The sequence below is a fragment of the Aethalodelphis obliquidens genome, unplaced genomic scaffold (assembly GCF_003676395.1).
Source record: "Aethalodelphis obliquidens isolate GAN/ISIS:26980383/991018 unplaced genomic scaffold, ASM367639v1 scaffold13, whole genome shotgun sequence".
NCBI classification, from domain to species: domain Eukaryota; kingdom Metazoa; phylum Chordata; class Mammalia; order Artiodactyla; family Delphinidae; genus Aethalodelphis; species Aethalodelphis obliquidens.
This window is the reverse complement of record NW_020837957.1, coordinates 2,293,651-2,305,431: the sequence shown is the minus strand read 5'-3', so window position 1 is coordinate 2,305,431 and position 11,781 is coordinate 2,293,651. Positions and strand designations below refer to the sequence as shown.

The 11,781-nt window shown below is 40.3% G+C and overlaps 1 protein-coding gene across 2 annotated transcripts in view; it reads right to left on the bottom strand.

The window, feature by feature from the left end:
- CACHD1 (cache domain containing 1) overlaps positions 1-11,781 on the bottom strand; it is a 217,345-nt gene that overhangs the window by 22,004 nt on the left and 183,560 nt on the right. The window contains exons 14-19 of one of the 2 annotated variants that reach the window (XM_027113978.1): positions 9,479-9,621; positions 8,618-8,799; positions 7,610-7,720; positions 2,476-2,598; positions 1,226-1,325; positions 1,017-1,133 (exon numbers count right to left, since the gene is read on the bottom strand). In XM_027113978.1, coding sequence (XP_026969779.1) covers positions 1,017-1,133; positions 1,226-1,325; positions 2,476-2,598; positions 7,610-7,720; positions 8,618-8,799; positions 9,479-9,621 — 776 coding nt within the window. The remainder of the gene's footprint in view (positions 1-1,016; positions 1,134-1,225; positions 1,326-2,475; positions 2,599-7,609; positions 7,721-8,617; positions 8,800-9,478; positions 9,622-11,781) is intronic. The other variant, XM_027113979.1, reaches the window with a different exon arrangement.

The window sequence follows — 11,781 nt, the reverse complement described above, 5'->3', positions numbered from 1 at the left end:
AACCTCTTTTTTTTTTTTTTTTTTTTTTGCGGTACGCGGGCCTCTCACTGCTGTGGCCTCTCCCGTTGCGGAGCACAGGCTCCGGATGCGCAGGCTCAGCGGCCATGGCTCACGGGCCCAGCCGCTCCGCGGCATGTGGGATCTCCCCGGACCGGGGCACGAACCCGTGTCCCCTGCATCGGCAGGCGGACTCTTAACCACTTCCCTGGTTGGGGCGCTACCAGGGAAGCCCCAACTTCTTTTGTTTTTGACTTCAAGCTAATTTTATTTTATTTATTTTAAAATTTTTTTATTAGAGTACAGTTGATTTACAATGTTGTGTTAGTTTCAGGTGTACTAATTCAATACATCTTTATGATTATCTTTTTAATAATACATGTAATGATTTGTGAATACATTTACTTCTTGTGAATAACTTTTTGAATGTTGGTTCTGTCATGACCCATTCTCTCTCAGCTAGGATTATTTACAAATTAATAAGTATATCCTTAAGATCTCTAACCATATCCAGGTAAATCTGTAGCATCTCAAATCACAAGAGAATATTCTAAGCTTAAAAAAAAAAAGGAATTATTTTTGGATGATCTACATAAGAGCTCTCATCTAAGAGGGTGGATGACCAAGAATTAACCTAATTTGGCTTTAAGAATTTAGGGAGACTGAGTAATCTCTAGAAGACAGGAAGAGGGGACCACATGGTGCCACACATATTTATACAAGAGTGTGGGAACAGACTTCAGCAGACATTTCAAAGGGCTTAGATTGGGTAAGTCTTTAAACAAACAAAACCAAAGCAAAATACCAACTGTGAAACCTTAAAACACTCACTTCTCCATTCAGGGCTTTATATCCCACAACCATCAGACTGGGGAGTTGGACTAAGGTCTGTCATGTCCTATCACTCTAATTCGCAGGCAATGAAACAGCCGGTAATAGCTAACATTCAGGCACAAACCATGACTCCATTGCACTTCCATAGCTGGATGGGAGAAGAGAGCGTTGAGGAATCAACTTACCACTAGGCTCGTGTTGAATTTATAAAACCTCTGGACCGTTCTGTCACTGAAGCTGTTGCACAGGTTCTTCTTTACAAAGTTGGGGTGGTTCAGGATGTCATTTGCTACCAGGGGCTCCTACCGAGGCCAAGCAGAACACAAGACAGGTGCCATGTGGTTAGTGAGCCGCAGCCCGGCGGAGAACTGGGCTCTAGCTTCGTGACAAATACCTTGTGGGTGATGTGCTGCTGTTCCACGGGTGCATGTCCTTTGGGGTCAATGAGGGTTGGATGTGCCACCAGGTAACCCCTGTCTTCCATTATGAAGCACCTGTGCCAAGACAATGACATTCCTCGTTCACAGAAGCTGCTGTTCTATGCTTCTGGAGAGCATCTATCTTGCTAGCCCTAACACAAATTGCATTTAGCAGGTTCTCAGTAAATATTCATGGACGAAATGAAGGAAGGCTGGCAGTCAGGTGACAGACACGTTAATTCTCAAGGCGCTGGATTACCTAGCATACGGTTTAAGGCGAGAGAGTTACACCTGACTCTGAGGTCACCTACATACTTCGTACAGAATGTGACCACCCAGACTAAGTAAGATGGGCTCGAAGATCTTTTGCAAGAATGTATAAAGTGGGATATTTTTTTCTTTTTGCTGGGGAGGGAGATTCCAAAAGAAGCAGTCTTGGGTATTTTCAGGCACAAATTTTAGGTAAACCATACAATTTCCTCTTTCAATGACAAACATACCTAAAATACAATGTTCAGAGGACATGCAAAAATATATTTGATGGAAACACTAAATAAGTGAAGCTAGAACTGCTTTAATCAAGAATATATTCTGCTCTATTTTACTTTCCATTCGTCATAACAGTTTGCTGTGAATCCTGCATTTCCCCATTAAGGGCCAATGTGAAATTCAGCAGTGATATGAAGCATGGGCTATGAGTTGGAAATAAAGGTATTTTTAAAAGTGGCCTGTATTAAATCAAGGGAATGCCCTTGCTTTGACACGCTCTTTTGAAATTCAGGTGGCAAAGACCTTTGGTTCCATGAGCCTCTTTCTGGGGAAATGTACAAAGGAACAGTCTAAGCATCTGAAAATCTCACAAAGACTTTGGTTTAATAACTAAGTTCACATCAAAAGTACTACCCAAGAGTACCCTCTGGTCTTTCTAGCACTCAAGATATGGGAAACCTCTAATTACAGACTCCTAGAGAAACAAGAGCTTTTGGAGAATTCTGTGCCACAGTTACTCTTCTTGTCAGAAGCCAAATCTGTCCATCTAAGTCATAAACAGCATGCATCTTAGAAAAATAAAAGAACAAAAACCTCCTTTATAGAACACCCAGGCAATGGACTCAGTTTCTGACGCTGACTATGACAATGTGCTTGGCATTCAATTGGAGATAGCTGACATCTTTTTCTTTGTATTTTGCAGCTAGATAGGATATAGGGTCCCTGAAGGGCTCACCTTATTTTGTTGCCACCATCTTGGTTACAAACTGGTAATAAGTCCATCAGAACCTTGTAGAAGTATCGAAGCGTGAAGTCAATGCCCATCACAGCCACAGTATGCCCGGAAGACAGCTGTGTACTTCATGTGAAAATGATCAGTGAGAATAAGAGGTGTGTCTTATTTAAAGGCAAAAGCTATGTTCACTCATAAGGACATTGTCTGGTATCAGAAACACATGACTCCTGTTTTCCGCACTTTCCACCCTTGGAGAAACAATGAACTAAATGACTAGTTTAGCATAACATGGAGATTTGACAAGAGAAAAATGTAAGATTAAAGGTAGGACTTCCCAAATAAGACTAGCCCAAAACATGGGCAGCTGTGGAATATGGCTACTCCTAACTATAGATGGTCAGACAATGGTGGGATTATTCTTTGTCAAGAATATGGGGGTGGTGGGGGGATAGGCATCAGCTGGGAGGTTTAATGTGTGGCTGTTAGGTTCCTTCCAACAAGGAACCTTTATTTTTCCTTCAATTTTTTTTTTTCTAATTGAGGTATAGTTGATTTACAGTGTTGTTAAATTTCTGCTGTACAGCAAAGTGATTCAGTTATACATATTTATACATACTTTCTTTAATATCCTGTTCCATTATGGTTTATCATAGGATACTGAATATAGTTCTCTGTGCTATACAGTAAGACCCTGTTGTTTATCCATCCTATATATAAAAGCTTACATCTGCTCACCTCAACCTCCCACTCCATCCCTCCCCCAAACCCCTCCCCCTTGGCAACCACCAGTCTCTAACAATGAAACTTTAGACAAGGAGCCTGAGTGATGTCCTTAGTTATTTCCTTTATTTTAGACCATGATAAATATACAGTTATTAATCTATACATCTCATTTTATAGAGCTCTCAAAGGTTAATTAGTTTTAGGTCATACAAAACTTAGTGAAAACAACGTTTTGTTTTCTTTCTATAACACTAAAGTTGGCTGTACTCAAAACTCAGCTCACATTCTAGAACGAGACTCTACTGGTTCATAGGCCAGTTCTGTCTCCATTCTAAAGTGCTACTCTCAAAAACAGAAGCACCGAGGAAGAGAGAGTTGGGCAATACAACATGATGCTTGCTAGCTTTTTAGCTCTGGAATCAATCAGATCTGGGGTTAAAACTTGGCCTTGCTGATTTCTATCTATGTGGCTCCTGGGATGCTACTTAACCTTTCTAAGCCTCAGTTTTCTTATCTGAAAATGGGGTTAATAATAGCTCAGAAGAAACTTCCCAAAGTAAAGTCCTCTTTGGGAAAATCAAAACTTGGGAGTGAAATTAGCTTTGCTATGTAGACAACTGGTTACTAACAACACTGAAACTAACATATTAACTCAACTCACCACTCACCACCCCCATCAAAAAAAAACCACAAAACCCAAAAAACAAGAAAAAACAAACAAACAACAAGAAAAAGGGACCATGACCCATAATGAAATTTCTATCAGAGCTTTGCTGTCAAAGCTGTTTTTGGCATGGGATGGGGGAAGACCTTGTTGTGGGATTGCCTTTGAGAGGTTATTGCCTCAATAAGAGCCCCTATTATTACTTAAGTAACTTAAATTCTCCCATGGAAGAACTCCAAGACTCAGTTACCTTATGGGATTTGTGCATTGTAGAAAAGAATATTTTGCTGAAGTATTAGTCAGAAGAAGTCTAAACTTCTCTTGCTGGTTCAGGAAAGAGTGACGAGTCTAAACAACATCCATCGTTACGATAATAGTAACGGCTTCCATTTACTGAATGTTCACAATTTATAGGCATTCTGGTAGGCATCTGAATATATCACTTCAATGATTTCTCACAGAAACCTTATGAGGCATTATTTCCAGAAAACTGAAGCTTGGGGAGATTAAGTATTCGGCTAAAGTCACACAGTGAATAACTAGTAGAAGCAGGGATTTAAACTCAGTGCCTTCAACTCCAAAGCATATATTCCTAACCAATAGGGTTTCTGCCTCCTTAGATCTGCATGGTACTCAAGAGTTTCCAAGCAATTTTAAACCATCTACTTAATTTCCTGTGAAGACATCAGAAAGGAATTATAGTTCCTATTTTATAAATGAAAAATTAGGTTTAGAATGGTTAAAAGACTTAAAGAAGATTGAGCACCTTTTATTTATGGTTTAGAGACTAAATCTGGTTCTTTCTACAATACTATAGCTGCCTCAGTGAAAAGTACAATTCAGGTTTTGTGGGACAAGTTGATTTTGTTTCTAAAATTCCCCTGTATGACTGCCATCTGCCCCTGTTGATGATAAATGTGCTGAAGTAAAAGCATCTATTATATATGGCCCATGGAAGTCTAGCATTCATATTTTCACCTGCATTTAAAAAATGTACATGGTTACTATAGCAACCCATAAAGAATACCATAGAAAAATCAAACTAAGCCTACATTTCTCAGCACAACGGTCCATGCTGTTTGCAGCGCTTTGGTGAGATTTTCACTGCCAAAGACTTGTCTAACCAGTCCCTTAATCATTGACTGTACTTCATCATCACTACCACATTATCATCCTCCAAAGAATGCATACGTAGATTCTCAGGCCACTAATAATGCTGATGAAAGAAACTGTTTAACTGATAAGTGAGCACTGAAAAACCCTGTCCTCAAGCTCTCAGCCCAACAGCTTCTGAAAACCAAGGGAGAATTAGAGTGCTTCACCAACAAGTTGAACGTTAGCTTAAGTTCCCTCTTCTGACCCATTAAAATGCAAGAAATTTAAAGCACGAATAGCGTGATAATAAAAATCACTACCATTTATTGGGGATTTGACATTGGCAAGTATAGTGCTAAGCATTTTACATGCATTATCTTTAACTTTCATTATGTTAGTTCAATTTGGGCATTGTTACCTCTGTTTTCCATATGAGGCTCATAATAATAATAAAAGTATTTAACATTTATTGAGCCCTGACCATGGGCTACACACTGTTCTAGGAGCCTCACATATATTATTTACAGTAATCTTTAAATAATCATTTGAGATAGGCCCTAATATACTTCTTTCACAGGTGAGGAAACCAAGGCAGAAAGGAACTTGTTAATAGTCATACAAACAGTAAATGACAAATCCGCTTTTTCAGAGTGGAATCACATCTTAGGAGGAGGGCAGGTTCTCCAGTTGGCACATGAGACCAAAATCACTGGTAATCATTTGGAAAAAGTACCTCAGCAGAGCCTACCTATGAATATACCCATTAAAGCTATAGTTGCTTTGGTTGAAAACCAGAAGCGTTAATTGACTTGCATTCTAAACTATGGTGAATGAAATAGATGGCTTTAAATAATAAAAACACGCTCAGCTAAGGAAAATGTTCAAATGATCAAGTCCATGGGATTGCATATTGATTAAGGCAAGAGCAGATACTTATTCCTGAAATATACTCTCACTGAGTGACTGATGGACGGGATTTAAATGGCCATTTAACTCTTGTTAAACTCGAATAGCTAAACTTGTGTGGGCTAAATACACTATAAACAGTAACCACATAAGGGAATTGAACCCAGGTTTTTTCTAAGTTGAAAGCCCATCATATTTCCATCATGTGTCATTTGGGCTGACACCATAAATATTTATCAATAAATGAAATGAAAATTCTTCCACCCATCCAAATTCTAATAAAAACATGTATATGAGCATAAAAATCTGTACCTCTCTGTGACCTCCTCCCCCCGCCCAACAAAAAGAATACTGTGTAGAAGGAAAAGCTAACGGCTCTTGATAATGAGTGGCAGATGGGAGAAGCCGGGTGGAATGTCAAAGCCTAAGGAAGACACACACAGGTAGGTAGGCATTCTCTCCCTGCTCCCCCAGCAACATCTTTAAGAGCCCAATTCCGGCCATGGGCATGTCCTTGTCATCAAAGACTAAGGTGACTGCTGCCTCCTCAAAGAAACCACATTTGTTCACTTTTTCTCAATTGTTTAGAATAGATGGGAGAAATGACACGTTTTGCTATTCAGACAATAGTAGGTGTATGCCTTACAGATGGCCTGTTAATGAAAACATTGAAAAGATCTGTTCTAAAAGAATGTTTACTTGTTTATATGTGATGGAGCCAAACAGATACCATGTCCTGAAAAGAAATCACTATTTGGCTGGCAGCGGGGCCCTGCCATGGAGACACAGGTCATGATATTGAAATTCCACACAGCACTGCTTCCCAATTCTTGATTCCAACGTACTAGAGTTAGAAGAATTCTACTGAATGTCAGCCATTTGATATATAATGAGCACTGTGAAAAGCCTAAAGTTAAGCAAGAAAATCTGCCTCCCATAAATTTTAAGGCATCATTACAGACACCAGTCAAAATATGGTCTTTATTGGTTGCTAGGGAAAAACAGCGATTTGTATAATGAAGGGATTAAAACAATGTGTTTGGACTTGCCTCTCTAACCAACATTTCACTGACATTTGTAGCTTAAATACTGAAATCTCAAAAGCCTGAAATGTAAAGCACCCTAAATATATTTACAGTAATACTGACATTTTATAGCATGCTTGGAAAATCAATTTTCACAATGCTTTTTCATTCCTCAAGAGAGAGCAAGGACAAAGTAAAAACAGCAACAAAACCATAACAATAACAACAACGAACCCCTATATAATTCTAAAGAGACCCAAATACAAAAGGAAACAATCTCAAGTCTTGATACATTTTTTTCTTCACTAAAACTACTCTGTTCTCGGGAAAACACTCTCTGATAATAATAATTGTCAGGCTCTTGGTGCTATTTCTTTGATTGGTTTACGGCTGGCATTTCTAGGAACTGCTTTACTGAATCTAACATCTTCCTTTTTCTTTTTCATAAGCACCCTCACGGCCACTAACAGGGCTAAGTGCTTTTGACTGCCTCAATCACACGATAATCGTGTGAGGTAAGTATTATCCGCATTTTACAGACGTCAGGAGGAAGGTCAGGGTATCCAAGATGGCGCAGCTAGAGAAGATATTCAAACTCCAGCTTGCCCCACACCAAAGGTCATACTTTTGCCACTAATTCTTGGTGTCTACTATTCTATTCAGATTTTCAAACTATCCTTAATGTGTTTAAGAAATGAGTAAAAATTAATTGAAATATTACCTGGATGAATGAATTGTATGACTGATGGTCACTACATAGCCAGCTCCTCCAACGTCTAAGTAAGGTCCAGTCAAAGAAATCAAACCTGGATTAGCTACTGCGTGGAGATACCTGATGGAGACCAAAGAAAGTCGTTACTTGAGGGTATGAACAACAACTTTGCACATTTCGAAGAAAAGTGAGCTCATAACCCTAAAAAAATATTATAAATGGTGCTTATGTTACATTCAAGTTCAAAAGGATTCCTCCCTTTTACGTCTGACGGTAGCATCAGCAACAAGGGGTCAAGAAAAATATGAAATTCTCTTTAAAAAAGATGCTGAGCTCAGTATATATGTGAGCTTTTAATAAGGTCTATAGGAGAGATGTTTTAGAGGCTAAAACAAAAATTAACAAATCAAGTGGAAACAAATACAGCTGGGCACCCAGAAATGGCCCCTGGATTGGTAAAGGTGGGGGAACAGGCAGTAAAACTAGCGGCCACTCATGAGACTCAGTTACTAAGCGGCACAATGCTAGAAATCCCGTTTTCATGCCCAGGTTGCCCTCCTGCTATACCACCTGACTAGTTTTTGCTTTTGAAAATCAGAGTCAAAATAAATCCCAGAAGTAAAAAGTGTTTTTCAGTTTACACGTGTTCATTTTTCATAGGTCACATACGAGCTGTCATTTGATGCCATCATCACACGCAGTGACATTAAGTATACCCGCTGGGGACACACTGCATACAAGACGGGATTCAAACCACTAGGAATTGAAATGGCCAAGTATAAAGTATTTCAGTCACAAAATTTCAATGAAGAGATAAAAGCATTGTAGACAGAGGAAGCCCACAAAGCTTTTGTTAATATTACATTTAAAAAATGATTCAAAAACATATTTTCACTGTCATGAAAAGTATCTTCTTTAAATATGACTGCCTGAAGTTGCTTTATTGTGTGTACTTATCATGTCTCTTCGGGACTGGAGGGGGGGAAACCTTTGATAATGGAAGCCCCTAAAACTCACCATTGTCTCCTAGTGGGATCAAATGCTTTGTCCATGAGGGAACCAGGATAAATTCTGAGGACGCCATTGGGCGTTGCTATGTAACGGCGGACAATGTAAGTGTTCAGGCTACTCATTTCCATTTGTGTCATCCATTCATCTGTGACGTGGCTGGTAGCCATTACTTCATTTCTGACAGAGAACTGGGAAACAAAGGAAGACATAGCAGGGATCCTTTAAGACTCACATGAAAAGAGAGAGGCCTGCTGGCAGAGCTTCCCAAAGCTCTCTTGCAGAGAAGCCAAGCCCAATTACTTTTTAAAAATCTTTCCACAGCAGATGGATACAGCCAAACTTGGTGAAACAAAAGCTTCCTGAAATATAGCCAGTGGACGTGTGATTTACTTAATTGTTCATCCTAGCTAGGCTTTCTGTGTTTAAGAGGAAAGATCCTATAATGCAGCACTAAATACACACCCAGACACACATACAAACACGTGTACACACACCCCCTAAATCTCTGCTTCTTAAACTGCGTCATATTTATCTCAACAGACAGTAGGGGCACTTTACTTCATTCCCCTGGGAAAAACGGGGCTGGAAAGTTTCACTGGTCTCTAACTCATACCCCCCTACCAAGAAAGCCCCTAGTGCATCTAAGGCCTTAAAGAGATTCTTCATCTGGCCCATAGGGCTTCTTAATCCATCAGAAGGGTCCTCGCCGGCCAGCCTCCCCTGGGCCACACACTCTGCCTTTCTGGCTCTCCAGCTGAGAGGCACAGATCCAGAGCTCGGCTTCCCACTTCAAAGGTTCCCTACCAGAACCCCCTCCCAGGCCTGTGGAGGGGTGCAGCAGAAGTGCAGCCCCGGGACAGCACTCACTTTGAGCCCCGGGTTAGCAATGAGGCGGGTGTTGTCGCTGAGATAGGCTGTGTAGTGTTCCACCATGCGCTTTGTCTCCGGCTGGCTGAGGTGCTCATAGGGGGAGGAAAAGCTGCCAGCAGACAGCATGACGGTTGGACTTTCTGAGAGAGAAGCAAACAAAGCAGGCCTGAGAACACGGAGCCTGCATCTCAGGCCCAAACAAAAGCATGGCTAAGGCTCTGCCCATCTGTCAGCTGTGGTGGCTTAAAAGTCCTCCCTAAGGAAAGCAAAGAACTCCACACTGGAAGGAGCTGGGAAAGAAAAAAGTCAGATCCTCTCCCTGCAGGGAGCTTACAGTCCTGAGTGAACCTAAAGAGATACAAGAGCTGAGAATGACAAATAGTCAACACATCTTAGGCCTACATATAATATCCTACACTTATTAGGGTCGAGGAGGCAGCATATGACATGGAGCCAGCATGGGCTGAGCCTGGGCTCCACCATTTCCTGGCTGTGTGATGTTGGGCAAGTTGTAATACATGTGATGTTTTTATCATCTGCAAAGTGGGGGAAATAGCAGCGCCGACCTTATAGAGTTATGGTATTATACTAGTTAATATACACAAAGCAAACGATTTAATAAATGTAAAGTATTTAGAACAGAGCTTGCACAACTCAAGTGCTTCTGTAAGTGTTAACTCTTATTGTTCATATTAGTATGATTATCGAGGAAGAAGGAAAAATGGAATAGTGGAGTCGACGCAAAAATCAACTGAAAAAATTCTTCTCACAGACGGGGACAGCCGAACATGGCATAAACAAAATCTATGGAAACGGAGTAGTTAATATACACATATTTAATTGTTGGTCTTATCTAAGAGGAAAAGCCCAGTTCTCTGTTTACGACAGAAATCCTTGCAATGAATTACATTTTGAAATGAAAACACTACATCTCTGTCTCTGAAATTTTACTCTTCAATCGTATATTTTTAAAAGCATTAGAAAGCACTAGCACATGTCCTATCTCATTTAAATCTGTGGGTCCTTTTCTATTCCTTTGTTAGTTCTCACTCACAGTGTTTGGTTTCCTTGTGGCCTGGTTATCTCTGACTGGACACTGTACTTAACAAATTTGTAGGAAATGCTGAGGCTTAACAGGATGGGAATATCTTCCTCTAGAAGGGTTATTGCATCTTGTGCTGCACACCAAGATGAGGCAGGAGATGGTAAGGTGGAAACAGTTCCCAATAAGGAGACAGGATACTGGCCTAAGTGCTATACAGGGAGACTTTGGTATTCAACAAGTCCACGATGAGTGAATGCTTATGGTTCCTTAGACAACTCAGATGACAGGAATCCCATGTCAAGGGCTGATTTAGTTCCAATTCACCTTTACCCTAAAGATATAGTCCTTTGGGACCTCTGCTAACAGCATGTATGTGTGTGTGGAAGGGAGGAGTTTCCGTGTGAGTCTTCTCCTTTTGAGAACCTTGGATTTGCTTTTGGCCTCTCTTCCTAGCCCTGAGCAGCTACCTAAAGCACAATTTCAGTTGTTTCTTCTGTATTGATAAATATGTGCACGGTAAAAGCAGCTTTAAGGGTTGGCTTCCTTCTCTGTGTTCTTATATTCTCCTAGACTTTAGGTCCACTACCAATTAGGTTAGTTCTCTGATACTTTTCAAAAACTTTAAAAAAAAGTTCCATCCAGGATTTTTGGTTGAACCCAGCAGGATGGGTCAGAATTACCTAGTCTTCCTTTACCAGAAGACAATGCTTCCAGTAATGCTATGTCTCCTTTAACTTTCATATCATCATGGTATAGCTTGGGAGTTATTATTATATTCATATCAAGGAGAAGAAAGGCAGAGGCTTAAAAAGGTTAGGTTGCCTAGCAGTGAATTCATGTGTATATACTCATGGGGTCCTCCGTGCAAGGATGGGCCAGAGAGAGAGGACTGTCCTGGAACTCAAAGAGCTTAGGAACCAATTGGAGAGACAAGGATAAAGAAAAAAGAGGAAAACAACAATACTGGAACAACACAATAATATAAGAAATGTCTCAGGGACAAAAGAGTTGGGCCAGAGGAAGGGAAGGACAGACAACTTGGGGAGTGGGCCTTTCCTGTAGTGACATGGATTGAAGGAGAGAAAAAACCAATATATAGGACCCAAAGCTTTACAGTCAGGAGCTAGACACATAGCTCTAATTTACATAAGATACATAGTACTTATATACATACTTGTGTACTTAATCGCACTGGATGATATACTCTTTTAAAATTCCTCTTTGCCTCTTTGTGTACCAAGAAAGACAATGTCCC